Source organism: Coloeus monedula (assembly GCF_965178545.1).
Source record: "Coloeus monedula genome assembly, chromosome: 14".
Lineage (NCBI taxonomy): Eukaryota > Metazoa > Chordata > Aves > Passeriformes > Corvidae > Coloeus > Coloeus monedula.
In genome coordinates, this window is record NC_138794.1 from 20,918,507 (window position 1) to 20,942,618 (window position 24,112).

The 24,112-nt window shown below is 49.0% G+C and overlaps 1 protein-coding gene across 1 annotated transcript in view; it reads left to right on the forward strand.

The window, feature by feature from the left end:
* The first annotated feature begins 5,164 nt into the window (after nt 1–5,164).
* The window catches only part of ALPK3 (alpha kinase 3), a 33,269-nt gene continuing 14,321 nt past the window's right edge, over nt 5,165–24,112 (forward strand). Inside the window, exons 1-2 of the mRNA XM_082290920.1 lie at nt 5,165–5,353; nt 18,765–18,886. Of these exons, the coding sequence (XP_082147046.1) occupies nt 5,211–5,353; nt 18,765–18,886 (265 nt within the window). The 5' untranslated portion in view covers nt 5,165–5,210. The remainder of the gene's footprint in view (nt 5,354–18,764; nt 18,887–24,112) is intronic.

Here is a 24,112-nt window from a genome sequence, read left to right on the forward strand (position 1 = left end):
CCTCCTCCCTACAGTGCCCCCCTTACCTCCCCCCCTCCGTTACAGCTCGACTTGTCCATATCCCACAAGTGTCCTCACCCCCTCCCCACGGGTGTTTTCACCCCCAGCCCCACTGGTGACCTCAACCAATTCCCACAACAGTCCTTGCCCCTTTGCCACAGGTGTCCATGTCCCCATTCTGGTGGCCTCAGCCACTTACCGTGAGTGTCCTCTCCTCCTCCCCACACACCTGCTTATGGGTGTACTTGCCCAAATCCCCACTGGTGTCCTCACCTCCCTCCCCACCAATGTCCTCCGCCCCATCCCCACAGCCGTCTTCACCCATATCCCCACTGGTGTCCTCACCCTGTTCCCACAGGTGTTCTTGCCTCATCCCCACGGGCATCCTTGCCCATGTCCCCATGACCACCCTTGCTTTCATCCCCACAGCCACTCTTGCCCCCTGCCTACATCCCCTGTGCCCACCGCTCTCACCCCCCAGGCTCCACGGCCACGCTCACCTCTCTCCTGGGGACCACAGCCCAAAAGGTTCATGGTGGAGCCAGCACTCCCACGGGTGGGCACATAGAACCCGCTTCCTCCAAGAAGTCCCCGCCAGCTGGGCCGGGCATCACGAGGGCCCCAGGGGAAGTTGTGCCAGGCCAGCCCTCCGGAGGTTGCACAAGCCCTTCTGAGAAAGGAAGGACAGACTGACGACTCCACAGTGCTGTGCCGTAGCTTGCACTTACAAGGTCAGACTCATTAACCCAAAACTCATCACCCTTCCAGAGGCAGCAGGACTACAAGGAAATTACCTGGAAATGGTGAATGTAGAGGAGAGAGTGTGGCCAGGGAGTGACTGAGTGTCACTCCCAAAGAACTTTGAAGTGACTGGGAAGGGAGCGTGACACAAAGCCCATAGGAATTAAGCCGGTCTGGGCTCAGGATGTGGGGTGACAAGGTTCCCATTCCCAGGGCACAGAAATTCGCATCTGGCTGGCTTCTCCCCATGTTCATAATCCTAGGAAGCAGGTTCCCATGGTGCCAGGAGTGACGGGGACCAAGACTTCAGCATGAGGGGGATGATGGACCAGAGAGGAGGCTGTGAGACTCTCACTCTGCTGCTGAAATTTCTCTATGCTGTAGCAGTGGCTATGGGCCGACCAAGGAAAAGCAAGGCCATCAGGGATGTCTCTCCCAGGTGGCAGCATGGAAGGGCACAAATAGGGGCATCAGGATGGCAGAGAGAAGCAGTTGTGGCCGAGTGCTCATGGATCCACGCTCTATGGAACCCAGGGCAGGGCTGAGCTGTGCCATAGGGTTGGAGGGACTAAGCAAGGCTGAGGGCTGCACCTCTACCTGCTGCTTTTCTTTTATAACCACTGGGGAAGAAGGTGGTAGGAAAAAGCCAAACCAAACACACCTGGTGGATCAAGGAAGGATTTTCTCCCTCCACATCCTTTCCTTTGTGCAGAATGGGACAGAATCTAACACTGCAAAGGCAGGAAAACCTGCTACACCTTGTCCATCCAATGTGACCCAGAGCAACCCCTGCTCCAAAAAGGACTGATCCTCTCCTTCCATGGATACAAGAAAAGTGATGCTTAGCATGGGACCTTTCTTTGTGCTCATCTCCCCAGCTATCTGAAATGACACAGACTGTCCTTTTTCCTATTTTCTCAAGGGTCCAGCCAGGCATTTGGAAATACACCCTTGCAGGTTGAAAATCTATGAATGATTGTAAATGAGTATGTGCCAGCAGCTCCATGTCACGCGTATGCTACACAATTATTGTCTATGCAGCACAGGTAGCTAATAAAAATTATCATTAAATAAAGCCCAGAACTTTCCTATGGCTAAAGATAACACTTCTGGTTGATGCAGAATCTCTTCAAATAGCTGGAGGTTGCTGCGTTCCCTGTAGACTGTTTCTCCAGGTTTGGAGAGAGAATCCTCCTCCAAAGACCTCCTCAAAAAGTCCATTGTGCTCGTCCTCTGTCAGAGCCCTTCCCTGGCACCATCTGTGAATATTTGGGGAAGAACCAGAGGTGAGAGCTTGTTGTCAGAGCGCATGAAGAAGCCTGTCATTTTAGAAAGGGAGGAACTTAAGGGTGCAGAATGGGAAAGGGAAGGATAAATTGTGCGAGAGGAGTGAGAAAACATCTGCGATTCTGTGAGTCAGTGCTGGATTTGCAGGCAGAGGAAGAAAGCTTTGCTAATGAGGACTGAAGCCTCGTGCCCAGCTTGCTCAGGCTCCAGCAGCTGAACACGTTTCCCCCAGAGCTGGGAGCAGAGGGCACTGTCACTCTCTGAGCAGACTGACGGGAGAGCAGATGCTGTGAGAGGAAGCTGTCTCAGCAAGTGACGGGCACAACAACCATTCGGAGCTTGCAAGGGCAGAGAAAGAATATAACATAACCCCTGTGCATCTGGGAGGGACGATCAAACACCATAGCAGGCTCTTTCTCATCACATTGGAGCTAAACCTGTGCTCACTATCCAGGCTTCTCTCCACTGACAGGGTGAAACACCAAATCATGGTATGAGCAGGGTGGGAAGGGAGCTCTGGGGGTCTCTGGTCCAGCCCCCCACTCTGAGCAGGACATCAATCAGCTGCTCAGCACCATGTCCCATCCACAGCCAACTGTCTCACAGAGTGGAGATTGCCCACCTCTTGGGTCCCTGTGGTACTGCTTGATTCGCTTCACAGGGCAAGTAATTTTCCTAGTATCTAATCAGAACTTTCCTCCTTGCCATTTGCATTTTCTCCTCTCATTCCATCAGTCTGCACCTCTGAGTCTGTGCCCTCCTGTGAGGTAGTGAAGAAAACAAGGTCTTTCCCTGAAGCCTAAAACCCAGTTTCTCTCATCCTCTTCTCCTATGTCAGGTGTTTGAGCTCCTTCAATCTTTTTGATGGCCTCACTGGACTTGATCCACCATATTAGTATCTTTCCTGTATTGGGGAATCTGAACAGACACAGTTCCAGGCTCAAAGCAGAAACCTACCTGTTCTGGACACGCTTCTTAGATAGTCTGGGCTCTGCTCCATCAGATCAATATGCCAGGAGACTGGGCTCATGGTAAAATAATGTGTAATTCATAGGCTGGGACTTGAATTCAGGTTTCCTGAAGGTGTGGGACCTGAAAGTCCTCTTTCTCCTTCCCGAGAAAGGGACAGGAGCAGGAGAATGTCAGCTTGGGTCCTCCCAGCCCAGCATCCTGCCTCCCACATTTGGGCAGCAGCCAGAGCAGAGCAAAGGGTGTGAGATCACGGCACGCACACACTGAATATTCTTATGCAGCTCAAACATTTCTTGAACTGAAGGTACTATCTTCATCCTGCATAAACCTCAGGAGATTTTCTTTCCACAGATTTGTCCTGTGGATTTTATTAATCCCTGTTGACAGTGAACAGCCACAGCCATGAGTGGGAGTAGCCTAAAGCTAAGGGGAGGGAGGAAGCATCTCCCTTTCACTTATTTTACCTGCTAATTTGACTTTTCTCCTTGTCCTTCTCAGCTGTGTATACCTCAGTCATGGGCACCTCAGTAGTTTCTTCCAGGCTGAAGAGTCCCAGTCGTCATAGGTACCCTTCATGCAGCAGCCAGTCTGGACCTTGGCTCATCCTTGCTGCCCTTCTCTGAGTTCTGCATTTGGGTATTTTGGGGGTCTGCTGTATTCTGGTTGAGATGAATTATTTCTAAGTGACATTAGCTCACACAGAGCGCACTGCTGCCTATTGAAAATAAGTATTGTGGTTTCCCCCGTGGATCATGTTACATTTGTTTTATGCAATTTCATCTCCTATTTCACTGCCTGGTGAAGGTGAAGTCTTCAGTCAGCCCTCTGGGACCACCATTCTCCATATTTCCTAGGACCACATCCAAATGTCTTATGAGGTCCATCTCCTTTGCATTTGCCAAGATCAAGTATCCTCTCTGCTATCACAAATCCTGCACCTGACATGCCTGATAATCTGCCACTGTTGTGTCACCTGTATAGGTGATGAACACACTCTGTGTGTCCGTGCATACCCTGGTGCCAATCCCTATCCAAAGTCACCTTCCAAATCACAGTGTTTGCTGGGGAAAAGGAATCAGGAGTGTCCTGCACCAACTGATCCATCACCTGCCCTGCTGCTTGCCGCCACATCTGCTGCCTCTCCTGCCCAGGGAGGATCAGCTCAAATCATGTTGTATTTCCTGGAAAGGAGCAATTTGCCATCATTTCCCTGCTCCTGCCGCAATCGCTGCTGTGCAGCCATGGGCAGGCAGCTAATCCACTCAGATGAATCTGCTCCATCCATCATTCCAGTGCTGGAGGGATGTGGTGCCACCAGTGACATGTCTGCAGCTCATGATGCAACAGCTTGACAGGCAAGAGAAAGGTAGAACAAGAAAATAATCCAATTTTATTACTCATTATATTTTCATTTGGTATTAAATCACTGCTAGTAATTGTTTGTGACATGTATCCACCTTTTACATCCCTCTTTTTTGCTGTCTTTTTTAATGGAGACTGAATAAATACCATCACAGACTTTCTCTTTGGCATTCTGGGATAAAAAACAGGCTGCCAAGTCATGAGACCCCAATGTGAGGATGTGACTGCCATGACCACACTGAGTGGTGCAGCCAGCCAGGGTGGGAGCCTTGTGCCTGCAAGGAATCGGGGGATGTTGTAGCTGATCCTGAGAGATCACAGAATCATGGAATATCCTGAGCTGGAAGGTACCCACAAGGACCAATGAGTCCAACTTCTGGTTCTGCACAGGACAGCCCAACAATCCAACCCTGTGCCTGAGAGCATTGTCCAAACTCACCTGGAGCTCTGGCAGCCTTGGTGCCATGACCATTCCCTGGGGAGCCTGGGCAGTGCCCGACCATTCTCTGGGGGAAGAGCCTTTTCTTCATATCCAACGTAAACCTGACACAACTTCATGCTGCACCGTCGGGTCCTGGCAGTGGTCACCAGAGACATCTTTGAGGTGTGAGAAATCCCCCGCGGTTGGGAGGTTAGTATAAGAAAAAGTTCACTTCTTCCTCAAAGGCTGGACTCGAGCTGGCAGCGACGGCGGCAGGAGGAGGAGGCCGGGCAGCGGGCCCGGGGAGGCCGGGCAGTGGCCGCTGCGTCACGATTGACAGCGGCATGTGCGGGGCGCCTATAAAGGGCGGTGCTGAGTGACAGGGCGGGCAGCGACGGCCGCGGGGCAGGGCAGCCGCACTCCGGCCATGGGCTCGACCCGCCGGGCCCTCGAGGGCCTCTACGGGCGGGGAACGAGCCACATCGACGGGGCGGAGGAGGCCGAGAGCGCGGCCTGGGCCTCGCGGCCGGACCGGCGGAGTTACCTGCTGGGCATCCGACCCCAGAACAGGTGAGCGCCGGCCCGTGGGAAGGCGCTGCTGTGGGTGTGTCCCCGGGCTGGCCGCTGCCGTGGGTGCGGTGACAGCGGGCGCGGGGCTTGCGGGGGACAGGCGGGGGAGGCGGGCCGGGCCGGGCCGGGCCGGCCGCGGGTGCAGCGGGGAGGGCGGGCTGGCCCTCACCCAAGCCGTGAGGCTACCCCGGCCTCGGAGGGAGCGCGGGGCCGGCCGCCTGGAAGTGGTGTAGCCAATGGGCCTGGCCATCCCCGGGGAGCTGCTCCAGGGGAGAAAACCAAGCGATGGCTCGGGGTCTCCAGAGGAGCTGGTGTGCTGTAGACCAGTCCCTCGCCTCCCCAAAGAGAGCTTGGGGGTGTCACAGCTATTGCAGGGCAGGGCCTGTCAGCATCGCACATTGTGTTTGGCTGGGTGGGTGTGTGAAGTGGTGGCATCATAGAATAGAATCATGGAATATCCTCTCCACAAGGATCATCGAGACCAGCTCCTGGCCCTGCACAGGACACCCCAACAATCCCACGCTGTGCCTGAGCTGGTTGTCCAAACACTCCTGGAGCTCTGGCAGCCTTGGGGCCGGGACTACTGCCCTGTGGAGCCTGTTCTGGTGACCCACCACCTTCTGAGTGAAGAACCCTTTCTTAATATCCAATAATCTATCTTAACCCCCCTTGTACAGCTTAATGCTGGTCCCTCGGGTCTTGTCCCTGGTCACCAGAGACCAGAGATTGATCCGTGCTGCCTCTCCTCTTCCCCTCATGAGAAAGCTGCAGACCCCAGTGACGCCTCAGTCCAAGCTGTAATTGTGAAATCCTGACAAACACGAGTGTCTCCAGTTAAACTCAGGGAACAGCACTGACCTTCCTGCCTTCATTGTAGTAAAGCTGTTCACCAGACAGAGCAAGGGGCCCGCTGGGTTCTGTGCTCGGGTGCCTTATCTTATTGCCAAAAAGGCATTTCTACAATGTAGATAGGGGCTGAGCAGCAATGAGATCAGCATTCCTGGGTCAGGAATGGCCTCCAGCAGAGGATCTGGGGTAGGAATAAGGCTTTGTTCGCAGGGAAAAGGTATGATAAACATGCTGTCAGCTGAGCCTGACTGAGGTTAGGAAACACAAAATTACCGGATGACATGCCAGCAGCACCCAAGGTATCAGTGATTGTGTGAGGCATTCAAAAAAGCCTCGAAATTTCTTTGAATTCACTGGGAATGTTCTTCAGTCTATGAGCTCTCCAAATGAGTGTGCCTCTTCCCTGCTGATGGTTTATAAATAATCCATTTCCAGCATGTCAAGCATTGATGCCTCAGGGAGTCAGACATTCATAAAAATAAACGCAGGACCAAAAGAGATAAAAAAGTGCTGCTTGGAAGTCAGGTGTTAAAACTGGGGTAATGCCAAAGTGAAGTTGCCTAAATTCAGTTTCTTTGTGCTGGTATCATGTCATGCTGGGGTGTGAGCTAATTGCAAACTGGCTGCACACCATGACATCTTCAGCACCATCAAATGCCCATACAGCTTCCACAGCCCGCAGCCTCAGATCATACCATGAACAGGAAATCTCTTAACTGAGCCCAGTGACTCCATTCTGCGGATTACAAGCTGAGAGAGGCTTTAATAAAGATGTTGAGATGTTTGGGTTGCCTGCAGCTTAACTTTTCTTTCCCTTGACTATGCTCAAATTGCAGCTTTAATCAGTTTAACAGTAAAGGAGGGTTCGTCCATCCTGCAAGGAATATCTTCAGCGTTCCCAGCCGGATTCCCAAAGTTAGGTCTGCTGAGGAAGGCATGGAGCAATGTAGAGCCCATGCAGGCAGTGCACCTGGTGTCTTTTGGCTGCACCACCACTTGAGGCTGTGGCTCAGGCGCGGTAAATCTGGCCCATGGCTGCAGAGCTCTGAGCCCTGAACATCTCGAACTTGTCAGTCTAATGCTGCCATGGCTGCACCCCAGTTTCCATCTGTGGGAGCCCAGTGCTGGCAAAGGGACTCTGTGCTGCCCCACTTAAATCAGCAGCACATTCAATTTCCACAAATTCTCCGGTCATTTTTCCAACCGCTTATATACATGATTGTCAAAGCCTGGGGAAGGGCAATTTCATTTTGCCTCGTAACTCTGCTGTCTGCCCCTTCTGTTGTAAGAAGCAGTGACTAAATAATTGCTAAATGGCAAAATTGACCTTTCCTTGAATTCATGGCAACTTCCAGGTTCCCTAATGAGTTAGGGAGGAGGCGTATAAAAGTCTGGTTCCCTGCAGAGCCCTACAAGTGCTGAAGGCTTGAGCCAGGATTTTTGGAAACTGTTGTCTAAGATGCAAGGCAAGGGCTTGAATGAAGTGGGGCTTTTTATGTTGTAATTAAATAATGTATCATAACAGTTCTGGAAGGCAAGTGAGTGGAATAGCAAGGAGACTTTCAGAAAACAATTAGGAGTGTAATTAAATCCAGGAACATCTGGAGAGCTTGCCTAGGAGAACTTGAAAAGCATGATGAGCAACATGCAGAACAGCAGATAACACTGTGCAGCTCTCTTTAACACAGAATGGATTTGGATTTGCTGGGTTTGAAGCTAACAAAGGCAATGGGACAAGTGATGCAGAACAGGATTGCTGTGGGAGGCTGCTCTGGTGGTTAGAAAACAAAAATGGATATTCCAATCCGAAGAAAATGTGGTGGTTTTCTCAGGTTTCTCTCTTTCTGTCTTTATATGTTTATATAGAATATGTTTAACCAAAATATTTGCCTGTTCTCTTCACCACTTCTTAAAGCAATAGAAAGTGTAGTAACATGGTAGAGATACATGAAGACATGGAAAAATCTTCAAGAAAAGAAACTGAGGTTGGAAATCCCTGCTTCTGGGGTGACTTATGAACACATTCTGCTCTGGGATTCCAGCACAGCAATGGAGCTGTTGGAACAAGTCCAGAGGAGGCACCAAGATTGTCAGAGGGATGGAGCACCTCTGCTGTTAGGAAAGGCTGGAACTGTTCATCCTGGAGAAGCTTTTGGGTAACCTAATTGTGGCCTTCCAGTACCTGAAGGCAGCCTAAAAGAAGGATGGAGAGAGACTCTTTACAAGGGCCTGGAGTGACAGGACAAGAGGGAGTGGCTTCAAACTGCCAGAGGGCAGGGTTAGTTGGGCTATTAGGATGAAATTCTTCCCTGTGAGGGCCTGGCACAGGTTGTCCAGAGAAGCTGTGGTTGCCCCATGCCTGGAAGAGTTCCAGGCCAGGTTGGATGGGGTTTGGAGCAACCTGGGCTAGTGGAAGGTGTCTCTGCCCATGGCAGAGGGATGGAACGAGATGAGCTTTAAGGTCCCTTCCAACCCAAACCATTCTGTGATTCTATGTTAAGGGCAGTTTGGATGGTCTTACTTGGTCTCCCTAATCCTGTCAGAGGAAAGGGTTGTCATGTAAATTGAAGGATATGAATTGGGTAACGAGAACATGATTTTTTTGGGTTTTAACTTGTAGAATTTTCCAGAGGTGGTGCTAAGGGGGCCAAAAGAATAGAGATGTTGAAAATGGCCATAGAGAGAACATCATCCTTTTATTAAACAGAGCATGCAGGGTATTTACTCTTTGTGCCCTCAGGAACTAGTCTTTTGGAAGGATTTTCCCTATGAGCAAACAGCTCAGTGTCTTTGCTGGTCTTTTAGCCTATCTGATACTGGACAGTGTGAGGAACAGCTTTTGGCCACAGTGACTTGCCTTCTGCTCTGGCTGCTGACTGGATTTTTTTTTATTTTGGAGTAGCTGTTTTGTTGTGGTTTTTTTTTTTTTTTAAACAAACCTCTTATGTCTCAAAGCACTTGCCTATAATTATTTCACAAAGTGAGAGGAAGAGCTCTCAGTCCTGTCCAGGGTCTGCCTTAGCTGCATTCATGGGCCACAGCTCTCAAGACATCTTTTTAGGTGTCCTTTTTGTAAGAACTAGTGAGTCTGGAGAGTCTATTGTGCAGAGAGATGCAATTTTATATAAAATCTTCATCTGAGTGCTAGGCAAACCTCTCTGCTGGAAGTGATCAGCACCTCTTACCTCATGCAGGTGTCTGCTCCTCAGTCTTGTTAGAGCATTGCTTCCTTGCTCAAATATCTTTCTACTGTCACGGCTGCATCATATGCAGATATTTATAGAGTGTAGTGACATTGCCTCTGATCTTTTCTTGGATGACTGCTCGGGGTGGCAGTTGAGCTCAGGAGAGGGCCTTGCCACTTGTCTCTTCTGGCTGGAAGCCATTCCCGATGTTGTCCCTCTTGCTTTGCACATAATATCAAATGAAGGAGAAAGATCTGTTGCTATAATCAAGTGTGCTGGAAACTCAGGAGCACCTGGTTCCTGAAAAGCAGGTTTAGTTCAGACGAGTTCCCTGTTTAGCAGCTGGGCATCTGTAATGTCTGACAGTGATGCCTGAGATGGCCACCTAAAAACAGAGACTAGACAAGAGTAAGGGAACAAAGGTAGGTATTTATTTGAAGGGCCTTCAAGGTACACCCCGGGGAGTCAAGAGGCAACTCCCAAGATGGACCCCAGGTCACGAGTTCTTCACACTTTTATAAGTTTGGTCCATTTGCATATCAGGATCAATTCTTCAGTTACAACCCCAGTTAATGATGTAACTACCCCAAGTTTGCCCTCCTCTTCAGAGGCCTTAGTTTACATATTTTGGAGCCTGGGACAATCTAGGTGTCCTTGGAGAGCAAACCTAGAGTGTCTTGTTATGTCTGCCTGGCATAAGAGAACAGTAGCTAACAGGCCACAAGAAACTTCAGAGTTACATGCTAGGCAGTACAGGATTTGAAAAATATAAAAGTTAAAACCTAAGGCATCAATGGGACTTTGCTTTTGGCGAGGAGTGGTGTAACCCCCTGGTCAGATGCCAGCTGAGGCACCTGAGAGCACTCAGTCAGTTTGATTTGTGGGATGGAAGTGTCCCAAACTCTGGAAGGAGGGACAGCCAGTACCCACTGGAAAGGCAAAGTTAAAGGCGTCAATGACTCATCTCCACACCCTGTGACCTGTAGGACAGAGGTGTCTGTTTCCCATTGCTATAACTACCTGCACAATGTGGTGTCTGGTTTGAGTGGGGTTTCTTGGCAGTTGTGCACTCTGAATAACAATCCCCAACAATTCCAAAGGGAGATTTTTCAGTTCCCTTTCCATAGCCTCCTGTCCATATGTCCATTTCCCCTAGAAGGCCAAGCAGAGCTGAGTGTGTAGGCTGATGAGCCAATGCCCTTCAGGGCCACTGTTAAAATACAGAGTATATCACATGTGAGAACTGTGCTTCTCTCTGGAAACCTCATAAAAAGAGATGTTTCCCAGGCCAGAGATACCATTGCACGGAGGGGAGAGTGTGGTCATCTCCAAACAAGGCACCTCTCATGCCACAGCAGAGGCAGTTTCCAGGAGATGGAATTAAAGCCTGCTCTACCCTTGCTCTCTTCCGATGAGGGGAAGAAGGTCTTGAGTGAATGAAGTTGTTATCTCTCACTGACTCAGTCTCACCCTTCACAGCATTGCCTGGTCCCAAGAAGAGGAAGATGGAAGGGCTGTTACAGGCAGTTTTATTTTCTTTTTTTTTGGTTTTCTATGTGTAGTGAGCTGCCAGGAGGATGTCACCTTTCTTGGGCATCTCATTGTCCAATATTTACTTTGCTTTTTTTTGCCATTTCTCACTCCTTGATGTCTTTCTAAGTTTAACTCGGGCCATAGAGGCAGCAATAATTCCAAGTTAAAATACACAAATCTGAGCCATCTTCAGAGCATTACAGAGGCTGATACAGGAATGTGTAACTTAATTGATTGTTTTCCACCTTCTCTGTTAATGAAATCTAGCCCTGAATTGTTATACCCAAATCCATGTTTTTCTCAGCAAATAGTAAATTACCTGCAGAAAAAATTGCAATATTTCTGCATCTCTGACACCGATTCGGTCTGTGACCTTGACAAGCAAAGACTCAATACATCTGTTTTCCAGTCAGTGAAATAATAATGTGTCTTGTACAGCAACACAACACTCGGAGCTGCTTTATCACGGGCCTGCTGATAGCTCCTGCCATGGTGTATGAACACCAGCACACTCGTTCTGTGTGTGCAGGGAGTGCTTGATAAGGAGCGGGACATGTGGCAGGAAAGCAGCCGTGAGCACAACCATGCGTACATGAAAGCCTCAGTATTGGCTTTTAAATGTTGAAAAGGGTTCACTGCTGACAGCTGAGGCGGGTTTCGGAGTGCCTTGTATTTGTCTCAAGCAGTATTAACCTTGGAGGCAGACAAGTTCATAGGAAACCTTATACTTGGAAGTCTGCTGGTCCAAAACATGCCCAATAATGTGACGGATCAGAGAGCCAGTGAGGAGGAGTGTCTGTAGGGAATTGCCAGTCCCTCTGTCCAGCTCCTGGGATGGACAGGCTGCCCGGCTCTCCGTGGGCTTCCTGAGTAGCTTTTGTGCAATGCTGGTTCCCTCAAAACATAACTTGGAATTGTCAGGTTTGCTGTCATAGACATATTTTGCTGTTTTTATCCTTCACTGGACAGCTTGTGTAGGTCAATTTTCATGCTGTGGAAGAGCACTGAGGAATATTGATCATTGCTGCAGCTCAAGCAGCTCGAGTCCAGGTGCTTGTCTATATGAGGATGGAGCCACTGTTAAGCCTATTTTAGGGTCTCCTGAGCTCTTGTTCACTTCCATGTGAGGAATGAACTGGAATGAGAAAGATTTCTTTATCTCAGGGTAAAGAAATACCAAAAGAGAGTAATTTCATGGAGTGATTGCAGGAGAGGATTGGAAAAGGTGCCAGACTGAAATCTATGTTTTTCAAGCAGTTAACTTTTCAGTGCCAGTGGGGTGATGTACCAGCCCAGACCATCAACTTGAGTGGTTAAATAAAGTGAGTGGTGTTGACAGTTCTGCATCCTGCCCTTGCAAGACTGAAATTCAGCAAGTGCATGAAAAACGGGGATGGCTGTCTTCACTTCCAAAGAAAATTATGAGTAGTTGAAGGGCTAAAACCTTTAAGAGGATGATAAACAGCCAAAGGAGTTTGAAAGCATATGATAAAATGAAATTTAATGAAGAACTGAGACTGGTAGAGGGGATGTGGTAGAAATGTATAATGCTATGGTCCAGCACTTAAGAACAGCTCTGTATTTTCAGAGATAGCTTATAAAATGCTGAGCTCCTCTTCATGAATGGGAAGGAGGCTTCATCCCATGGGTGCTGGACATGCCTGGAGCAGACCTTTTTGAAGTCCACTTTTCCAATAGAAGGAAAAGTTATACTTGAGCCCTTGATTCACTACTTTAGATGTGTTCCTCAGGATAACACGAGCATTTGCCTTTATCCAGTAACTGTAATGGCCCTGAGCTTGCTCGAGGGAGACACATTCATTGCTGATGCTGCATTTCATTAGCAGAGCCCTGTGCTGTGTGTGCTAGTAAGTCCCTGAGGAACCTGGGGCACAGACAGCCCGGTCCCAGGAGAATCAGACCAGGCACGCTGGAGCATCTGGTGCCCTGCTCAGGAATCCCCTGTTTCCAGCAGGGTAGATTGGGTTCTGATGTAGCTGTGCTGTCGCAGCTCTACATGGATATGCTGGAACGTAATTGAAGTGAAGCGCCAGCTGCCTGCAGGCGGGGTTGTGCTGGCTGTAGCCTCCACAATTTGATCGTGCTCTCTGGGGCTTAAATCTCTAGTCTGAAAAGCAAATTTAGCATATTGAGGTTAAACTTCAGTTAATACATGATGGTCTTTTTCTTCTGATAATATCAAGGCTCCTCAAGAGACCCTCAGTTCAGTGTTCAGCACTGTCTCAGGATGTGCAGTGAATAAAGCCCGTGTTGTCTTAATACTGGGGATTAAAAAAAAAGCGTTGTCAGTGCTTACTGTTTGATCACATCCATGAGCACAAGGGGTTCATGGCACAGGCAACCTTTGTTCTGCCTCTTGCTATTTTCTTTACATCCAAGCCAAGACACATCCCTATTTGTCTTATGCAAGAAATCATGATTAAAACCACACTACTGCCTACACTAGCATTCTAGCCAGCAAGGATTTTGGGAACTTCCCTCAAGAAGGTCTTTAGTATTCCTGGAGGGTAAAAAGATGCTTTTCCCTTTCAGTGATAAGAAAAATGTTTTGAGACAAGTTAAACCTGTGAGTTGTGCTTCCAGACAGAGAGCTGCCTGGGGGAAGCCCAGAGCACAGGGATACAGCTGCCCCTGGGATCAGCCCAAGGGATAGAACCACCCCAGGGATACAGCTGCCACTTAGGGTGGTTGTGCTTGGGAGGAGTGTGGGGAGGAGGAACCTGGATCCCCAGGAGGCCAGGACAGGGTGAGAGCAGCACGAGGTGCAGTGTGAGCTCTGGAAGCTCTGAGGGTGTCTGACAGTGTTGAGGACAAGGTGAGGTGCTGGTCAGTAAGGCAGATAATGCAAAGCTGTGCCTGGCAGTGCCAGAAAGGGCATGGAGCTCACAGGGATGTTGCAGGAGGACACAGCTCGAAGGACACAGCTTCTCTGTCTGGCTTCTCCCATGGACCAGCACAGCATATGAAAGATGGATCAGGTGAGTGAGTGATCCTCAGCCTTTTACTGTGAGCATTTGATTTTCCCAGCTGGATCCCACCCAGCCTGCATATCCTTTGGCTGCATGACCAGCAGTTGGCGCTGGGAACGGACCAGGATCGTGTGGCGGGGGGTGAAGAGGGTGAAGCTGCTGCCAAAAGGCCAGGTGCCACCCATGTTCGTTGGGTTAAAGCTGCTCCTGAGCAACAGTCCTAAACTTCTGCTGTCTTTGCTTTCCTGAAGGAGAAGAGTCAGTGAGCCCTTCAGGTTTTTCTTCTTGATGGAAATTTTTTGTGGAAAGTGTCAGGACTTCAGGCTGAAGTACTTTTTTCGTTATTATTCACATGGAGGTTCTGCCTCCACAGGTGGAATGTACAGTTGGCAGGACCAGTTTTCAGAATCTCTCTGTGGTCATTTTTAGAGCAAGAGTTGGAGTCTTGCTGGCTTCCACATCACTGGGACTCACATGTTTGGGGTAGGAGACCTGAAGAGGTGCACCTTCAGGTGGACTTCCATGTGGTTCTTTCTGCTGTCTTCTGTAGCACCATTCTAGAGCACTGAAGTTTGGTGGTTCACTGGTCTTCAGAACAGAGGCTGAGAAGGTTTGATCTGTCAGCATCTCTGGATGTGGTAGTCTGGCTTGGTGCATCCCAGAGGGGGTGCCTACGCTGCAGTCACTTCCAAGGCTATATGGTGAGGTTGTTGCATAGGCATAACATGCACCTCAGTGCGCTTAAACCACTGAGCTTACATGCTGCTGACTAGCTTGTTCCTGTTAGCTGTAGACTTTTGATTGCCACGTGGGTGAGCTCAAGGCTTGAGGAACTGTTCCTGACTGCAGGTCAATGCACAGAGGTTGTTTCCTACAGCCTGCAAGGGGCTGCTGCCACAGTCCAGCAGTGTGGCCCTTTGGCTAGGGCATGATTCCCTGAAGACACTCCTTTGGGAGAGCTGGTGACCACTGGTAAGTAGCTCATCCAGATGTCTTGTGCAGGACTTGTGTGTTTGATTTCATTCCCTGAATTGGTTAATGCTACTACATGTTCCTGCAAAGAAAGCAAAACCTGTAGATTCTTGTAAAGTCTACTTCTGTTATTTTATTTTGATGTTTTGCCAGACCTTAGTGATTTGGTTGGAAGGCAATGTGTAGTGATCAGAGAGTTTTCAGCTTCTCCCAGGGGCTGTCCTTGGAAACACAGAGGGCACCCAGCTCAGGCCACCTGCTTGCCAGCAGAGAATTGGGATGGTCTCGTCCATACTCCCGCCTGCGTTTAACCAGACGTCTCCCGTGGTGGAGTTGCCTGCTTTGAGCACAATGCTGCAGATGGTGCATGGAAGGCTCAAGGTGCTGCTTCTTGGAAACCTACTTGTATAAATGTCCTGACACTGATTCTGGGCGGTTAACGACCATTTCAGTTTTACAGCCTTCGATTTCAATTCACAGTGTGGCTTGCTCGTCCTGGCAGGCAGCCTAAGGCAGCTGTACCTTCTTTTAATAGGAACTCTGACCTCTGCAAAACGACTCATCATTAATATGTCTCTGTAACGGTTTGTTTATTTCAGCTCCTTTCCATGCTTTTCTCTCTAATGGTTTTTATGCTGTTTTTTGCTTAGCTTATCAAGCAGCAGATTCTCTCCCTCCAGTTTAGGAAGGTAAAACTACATTGCATTAAACTGCTCTGACCAAACACTTTCCTGAATCTGTCTGCACACAATTAACCTGTAATGCTTTGGTACTAATTAATTAATCAGTCGAGAGCCCTGAAGTGATCTAACAGCCTCATTTTGCATGATTTGATCTGTAATACTTGCTTGAACTGCAGAAAGAAAAGTGAATGTTCATCATAATTCCTGTATTAAGGTGCAAGAATTACTCCTCTTTCTTGGCCAAAGGATGGGTGTTCAGCTACTTCTTTATATTAAAGCGAGACTTCCATACAGAGACATTAAAAATTGGATGTGACTGCCCTGAGACATCCAGAGAAAAAATTTTCTTCCCTCCTACCATGGTTGTGAGGATCCTCTTTCACTTGGACTCTGCCCCAAAATGACTTGTACAGCTGTACTTTGCCTTTGGCAAAAGAACACATTTGGAAATCAGTTGGCATTTCTGGTTTGCTGGAGTGGCAGGTGGAAGGATGACTGTGGAGGGAAAGGCCTCTCTGGAACACCTCTATAGCTCTGGGATTTCTAACCAAAAAGTCAGAAAAATAAAATCATGACAAGAAGAATATACTTCTCAAATCTCCTTTTCCAGCAGGCTTTTGTATGGAAATCCCTCTTTAATTGAAAAGGCTACTGAATTGCTGGGGGTCTCTTCTAGGCTCCAGGGCTTTTTCTGCCCCAAAGGTGCAGCTCCAGGAAGGCCCAGAGAAAAAGTGGGTAGTGCTTTGTGTCCAGTTCCTTGAATACTCTGAATTACTGGTTTAGAAAGCAATTTGAATTGGACAAGCCTCCTTGCAGCTGGAGTGAGTCAGCTGAGAGCCCCACAGTGCCAGAGCCTTCAAATCCTGCTGTGACCAACACAATAGTTTCTTTGAAAGACTCAGTAGACCTTCCAGGCTTCCTGCCAAGTGTCATTAGGCAAGTCTCTGATTCATCTGCCAAACCTGTGGAACCCCCAGCTTCTGACCACAGCTGCTTTCCAAAGCCATTCAGTAGCCTTTGGTACATGTATTTCACCTGGTTGTGGGATTTGCACTGAGTGGACCAGACTTATTCCTGGTGCTGCCTGCTGGTGCTGGTGGCGTGGTGCTGGGATTAAACTGGGTCCCGAGTGTCACTATGTGTGCGTGCATCACTTGATTATAGGATGCTGATCCGGTTTCCCTCCTGCTGGGATATGAAATGTTGGTTGATGCTTGGGAAATTCCTTTATGTGGATCTGAAAGGCATTTACTGGTATGAGGTGGGGGATCTGTATTGAAGGGAGCATCTAAACCCTACCGGTAACCGCCTTGTACTGGATTGTCTGCCTTGCTCCATGGAAATGGGCATTTTTTTCCTGGGATTGGAGTTTGGAAAGGTTGCTCTGATTTGAAACAGCTTTTGACTCCCACAGCCCTTTCCTGGCCCCACAGTTGAGTGAAGAGTTGCTTGCCAGGGCCAGTGTCCTAGTAACCATTGATTTCCACAGAAAAGAGTCTGAGCTGTGGAATCTGGTTTTTTTACCCCATCCCACACATGTGTTTGAATACAGACCATGTTTTTAACCCTCATCCAGTAGATGAATCGGGTTTGCAACATCCTGAGCTTCCCCTGTCCTGACCCTCATCCAGCACAGGGTGCCTGGGAGCTGGGTGAGGTTCCTGCTGCATCCCAGGGGGTTGTTACTCAGGGATTCATCTCCCTGCATCTCTTACAAACCCATTCTAGCAAGAAGCCAGAGGGAAAATAATGACACTGCCGCCTCCAGGTAAGTTTTCAGGGTGGATGGAACAGGCAGTCACTGTGGCTGGAGCTCTCCTGACACCTTCAGCCATGCATGCTTAGTCCCTGTCAGTGCACCTACCCTTGCTGGGTCATGCTAAATGTGGGGTTTTTTGGTTTGCCCTGAACCAGTTTGCTTCCTTAGCAGGTAGAGCATTAGTGGCAGCAGCACCAGCATCCTGCCTGCAAGCTGGGGCTGCTTGTGAGGCTGGGGTCCTCCTTATGGAACCCCCACCATTAACTCTGAGCCCTTCTGCTCATGGTGGAGCTTTGTCAGGAGTGGTTTGGGCATTTGTTCCATCCCTTGCATGTTTCTGGAAGCTGATCACTTGTTTAAGGAATGTCTTTCACTGCTGAAAATTATATAAATGAGCTGTCAGCTACCAGTTCTCTTGCAATATTTGCTGTTTCTCCCAATGTCCTTGCACTTGAGACCTTGGGGTCCCCTCTCCTATTGTAAATGTGTAGTGTTTTAATTGCAGAGGGGAAAATGAAATAAGAAGCTCTTCCCTTCCAAGAGCCTCAGCATTATCTGAAGGAAAACCCAATTTGGGATTAAATTTTTTCCCTTTATTTAAGAAAGCCCAGATTTTCTGGGACCTCTCTCAGTGGTGCTGCAGCAGGGTTGGCAGTGCTGGTGGTGATTTATTGCACTCATTGGACAGTGCTGAAATACCTGGAGAATCCATGGTCCACTTTTGAGCATTATAGATTGCACTGTTAGGACAGTGCTGGCTTTTTGGGTGTCCCAGCATGAACTTTGAGGTCAGAGCCTGAACTCCTGGAGTAGGGAGTGTGAGTGCCTACCTGCATCAGTGAGGAGTTAAACAGGGAATTCCCAGCTAGCTCCTGAGCTCAGAAAGCTGCTAGCCAGACTCAGGTCTCCCTCAGTGAGCTGTCCCATGGCTGGCAGCTTTTCTTCATTCTAAGAGGGCTGCTGCATTCAGGAGACATGTTCGATTCCCACTTGACCTGAAATGACACAAATTCTTCACAAACAAAGAAAAATCCCAGTGAGCAGAAGAACTCTTGAAACATTTATGTTTCAGAACTGGGAATTGACTTTGTTAGATGGGGCTCTAAGTTTGCTGGCTGGCCAAAGAGATGTTTTGGTATAATCCAGAGCTAAAATGGGTCTTCATTAATCCAGTGGGTCAACATTCATTGCCCTGATAGCCATAGGGGCTAAGACAAAGGGAATGGCTCCCGAATGACACTTTAAATTGACAGTCGTCTTGGGAGGGAGAAATCAGTCAAATGCCCTGTCACTGGACTGGTCTTGTGAGCAAGTGTAGGGATGATGGGAGGGAAGAGGGCATGGACAACAACAACACAGGCTGCTGAGATGAGACACGAGGTGGACCCTTTGGTTTTTCTGGTGCTTTTATCTCTAAGAAATGCTTCTTGAATCTTCCAGGAGCACCTTCTGCGCAATCATTTCTCAGCTGACGGAGGAAACACAGCCACTATTTGAAACCACTATCAAATCCCGTGCTGTGTCCGAGGACTCTGATGCTAAATTCACGTGCATAGTGACAGGTAACAGTGTCTTCAGTGAATAACGTGGTCCTGCCTCACCTGCTGGACTTATGCCAGTTAAACTGTGCAGCAAGTGATAACAAGGATAACAAGCCCACTGTTGTCAGAATGCCAAGTAGAGGTTCAACAATTGCATGATGATTTTAGCTTTAATTTAAGGGAGGGGGGAAACACCTGAGAATGTAAGGACATAAAGGCATAAGCTAACATCTCAAACAAGGCAAATGAAAGACCAGGAAGTGGGATATGCTGGTTGCTGCTTGGACCAGCTACGTTTTATTGTCCTAATCTCTGCTTCTCTAATCCTGCACTCCATAACTCAGGAATGTGCAGTCTTGAAGATGTCATGCTGGAACCATCTCTGTCTTTGCTGGCTGTAGATGGTTAGAGCACAGCTACATTTGTATCGGTGATAAACTTCTGTGTCTGTCAACATCTGAAATAAAAGCTGGTCACTGCCCAATGAGCTAAAATCTCCCCTTGGGAAGGACGGTGTTAGGTCAAGAAGAAGAGGAGGAGGAAGAGGCCAAAAGAGAGGGCTGGTGCTAAGGCATTGTGGTGATGTGGCATGGCAGCACATTGGTATAGAGGCAAGTAGCTCCTTTGCTGATGAGATTTTGTTCTTTAGATATGGAGACTAAAATCTCTTCTCTCAGTGTACTTGTTAACAACTCCATGATCCTTCCTGACCTCACTAGTATTAATTACTTCCAACAGGTTACTCAGTGAGAGACATGAAACAAGTTTGTAAGTTTTGGAAGGAGGAGAGTATATCCAGTGAGCCTCTTAGGCACAAGGGCCAAAGCTTTCCTAAGGAAATCTTTGGTTTGCTATTAGAAACAGGCTGGAAACAAAGAAGCACAGCCTCAGTCCTTCCGAGAGCTGCCAGCTATGAATTCTTGGATTTTCTCTTCTGGATTCCCTTGTTCTGAAGGCTGAACTTGCAGGGGTACAATTGATGTATTGATTTTATTGAGGCGTAACTTCAGCACACCCCTTCTTGCTGCTTCTAGGGCCAAAGGGGGCTGCTGGGAGGTGCCTCCAAACCACTCTATTTGGGGAGTCATTAGAAGGGCTCTTCCCAGTTTAAGTTTTTTGAAAGCAAAAGCTTGACATGTTGTGCAGTACCATGGAGCGCACCATTCTGCAAGTGTCAGAGGTGAGAAAATGTTTAGGTATTTTGGGAAATCCAGAGCAACAGTCCTGGCTTCTCTCACTGGTTTAAGTCTTCACCAGTTGCAGAAGGTTGATGGTTCCTTCTAACAAATTCCGTCTCTTGCTGGTGTGCTGCACCAGGCAGAAAACTTGACCTGATACTGGCCTCATTTTCTGTGAAGGAAATTGTCAATGAGTCTCTTTCAGCATGTGTCACAGTATTTTTGTGCTTGGTAAACTAGGTTGGGGGACGTCTCTATGCACTTAGAAACGTCCATGGAATTGTTTTTAAAATCAGCCTTGGACTACCTTTGCCAGATGGGCATCTCCCACATGTGGTCCTATGGACTGCTTTAGGAGCTCGGGATCTCTTTGGGAGAGAGGGGCAGGAGGTGGAAAGCATACTCTGACTGCAGAGTCTGGGTGGTAGTTCAGTTATCTCACCCTGCCCTGATGTTTGTGTTCAACTGGGAGGCATTGCTGGGAGCAAGGAAACGGCAGTGACATCCCTGGCCAGTGACCAGAGTGGAACCAGTTCAGTCCCAGCACTGTGGCTGGAGTCCAGGGACACTTGGGTGGAGGCAAAGGGCAGACAGTCACCTGCTCCTGTTTTGACGGTCAAGCCACAAATATGGATACATGACCTACAATAGCATCTTACTTTTTTTTTTTGGCTACTTTTTGACCAGTAATGACAGTTACAGGCTAGTCCCACATCTGGGAATACTTGGACTAGGGCTTGCTGGGCCTGTCCTAGGAACACAGAAAGATGCAAGCGTTTGAAGAACCAATCTCCAGAATGTGCTGAGTGGTGCAGGCAGGGAAAAAGCAGGTCAGGCAGAGGCAGATTCCTGTGTGTGGAGGCACAAACCTTCCTTTCCTCCTGATGCCTAGTTCAGCCTGCTACTGGTGTCCCTTCTATGTCTGATTTGACTTTTTTGGGTCAAATCCTGCATCAGTTATTAGATGTTTTCTTTTTTCAGACAAAATTAGTTTCATCCTTTGTTCTCTAAGAGATGTGAAAAAGGGAACAAGAACATCTCCATTTACTGTGCAGCTTCATCCCACATCTCTGCACCAAGTGCTTTCCTTCGTGGGCCTGTCTGGACTTCAGGATCTCAAGGGTCATCACAGCTCATTCCCAGTGAGTGGATATTGGGCTTCTCTCTTCAGAGTGGCCCTTCGTGGAGGTGCTGCCACAAGGATTTTCCAGCTTTTTAGTCACTTCTGTATAGCATTGGCTGGGAAGGAGAGATGTCAGCTGATGAAATGGGGGGAGTTGGATGAAGGGGCCTAGGTCTCTGGCTGCTTGTTAGGGAATGAGTCCAGCCAGGACAGGTGATGGCTGCATCTAGCCAAGACCACTGTATGTCAGCACCAGCCCACTGTTGTACAGCTGCCTCTTCAGTGCTGTTTCAGCCCTCCTTGGCCACGTTCAACCCCTCTGATCTGGCTTCCCAAATCATCAGCTCAGGAGCTTGATCCCATCCCTGCCTCCATGGTTTTATTGCAGAGTACAGTGTGCAAAGGGGAAGGAGTTGGTGGGGTAGGGTGAGTAGACAGTCACATGCTTAGTGGATGCAGTTTTTAATAAGGTTAAAGGAGTTTAACTTGCTGCATTGGTGGTGACCCTCTGAGCGAAGTGTTTGAAGGATGAGACTGAGGTGCTTGGATGAAGAATGTCTGGAGACATGCAAGGGCTGTGAGAGGGGTTTGGGGATGGGGTAGTGACTACAAGAGCAGAGAGTAGGCTGCTGGGAGATGAGGAGGTTTGGCTTTGGGGCCAAGGACAAAGGAAGGATGGTGGATGAGCGCTGCTCACAGTGGCATGGGGAGCTACTGCTCTTAGTATCTGTCCCTCCTGTCAGTATTGCTAGAAGCTTCCTTGTTCTTGCCTGCTGGAGGGGTTTAAATCCATGAAGCCAGGAAGGGTAAGATCTTGCCATGAATTGTATTCCCAAGACTCTTGAAGCCCCTACTCCATGTAGCTTGTGTAGAGCAGAAACTGTGGAGATTGTTTAATGGTTCTAAATTCTTACCACCTTCCCAAGTTTCAGAAGACTAACTCCCTCTCCTTCCCTGCCCCCAAAAAAATAAAAAAAGAAGAAAGTGACTTGAAATAGTTTCTCTGGGTGATTTTGGATAGGTATATTGAGAACTATTTTAGATGCAGTCACCAAGCTTTGAAGACTTCTCAGATTTTAACATTTTTCAGAAAAAATGTTTGATCTAAACCTGGCAATCTCCATGAAAAAAAAAATCCTTGCTCTGAAAAGTCTTCAGGATCCTGTGGTGGCTGGCCATCACACTGGAGAAATGCTGCTGGAAGACACACTTCCCAAAAAGCTTTTGCTGGGCCCGAAGATAAGGAGCGGATGCCTTCCCTCCTCCCAGGAGCGCCCGGCACCACTCTGTCTGCAGCTGCGGCACTCTGGCTGGGGGCTGCAGGGGCCCAGCTGCCAGCAAATCCCTCTTGGCACCAGCTGCACGGGGGGGCTGCAGCAGTGGAAGGTTTGGAAGGACGTGTGGCTGCTCAGGGTGTCTCCTGCTACGGGTGGCCATCCGGTGCCTGCAGCAATGCCCTCGGTTCCACTTCATCCCACTGGACAAGCTGCGGATGCTGTGCCTGCAGGGGATGTGCTGGGAGTGATGCCTGACCCCTCTTTCCCCCCCTCAGCAGCCCAAAGATGGATGTCAGCAGCATCAGCACCAGCTCCCCTCCCCATGCCGGGGAGACTTGTCCCTGCACAGGCGTCTTTCCATCCCCTGCTTGGCTCTAATTACAGTCCCTGGGGAGGGGTGGATGGTGTTTGGACAGGCAGCTGGGGCCACTGTCCCTGTGTGGGAGGTGGGAAGTCTTTCAGCATCCACCTGCCTGCAGACTTCCAGCCAGCACTTTCCTGCAGCTCCCTTTGGCTGCAGGCTGGAGCGTGCAGTGGGAGCTGGTCGTGGCTTGCGTGGCGGTAGCTGCTCAGAGGGAGCAGGCAGCCTCAAGGACAGAAGTGCTACAGGTCAAAGGGAGTTTAAGCATAGCAGGAAGGCACTGCACAGCTATGGAAATTGCAGCTCTTTCCGGCAGATGTCAGCTGGGAATGGAAGTCAGCTGTGGAGGCCACGGGGGGACATCACAAGGTTTCTCCGAAACTGTCCGCTGACAGTTCCCTGAATGAAGGGCTGTGATTGCTGTTTCTTAGGGTGTCAGGAAAATCCACCTGCCAGCTCCCTGCAGGATGGACCATGGGGGCCTCCTGAAGGTCTTGCTTGCAGAACAGCCCTTGGGAAGGGTTGGATTGCTCTGGGCACAGTGTGAGCTGTGTATGGAAATTGTTGTGTTCGTCATCCCTGGAGCAGAAAGAATTCACCACAGGCTCATTCAGCCCAGGGTCCTGCTTCCAAGTACAGGCAATAGTTAATATTTTATGAAAAATATAAGCAGCAGCATCAATCCCTGATGATCCCGTCACTGGGATGCTCTCAGGGCGTTCTCCAGTTCCCAGTTTAGGGCTTATTTTGTTCAGCCACAAGTACCTGAGGGCTTTGCATGTCTCTAGGAACCTGTTTGGGAGGTCAGAACAACAGCAAGGAACAGGCTGTGACAAGAGTGGGGCAGAGGGGGAGGACAGAAAGCCTTGCAGGAAGGGTGTTGGGAGAAAGTCATGGCTTGGCTTCCTACAGAAGAGGAGAAACGAGACACTACCCAACAGAAAGCCAAAGCTGCTGATGGCAGCAGTGGGAGGGGATTGAAGCAGCAAAGCATGTGGGAGATGTACAGAGAGCGAGGGTGGAGAGGGGGGATGCTGGGACAGTGTAGAGCAAGAGACCTTAGAGGGGGAGGAAGAACAGAGTAAAATCCAGTCTGTGAGGTGTCTGCTGTGGGGATGGATGCTGCTCATAGAGGAGAACAGGAAAGAAAAGCTTCTGAGACTTACTTTCCCAGGTCTGTCTGGTCTCAGTGGACTAAATCCCTTGAGGAGCCAGAGGACACTGAGGAGCCACCACAAGCAAGGGGTGAGCAGGGGAGCCAAAGCAGTACAGGAGATTTGGCATATGCTGCTTTTCTGGGCAAAGGCA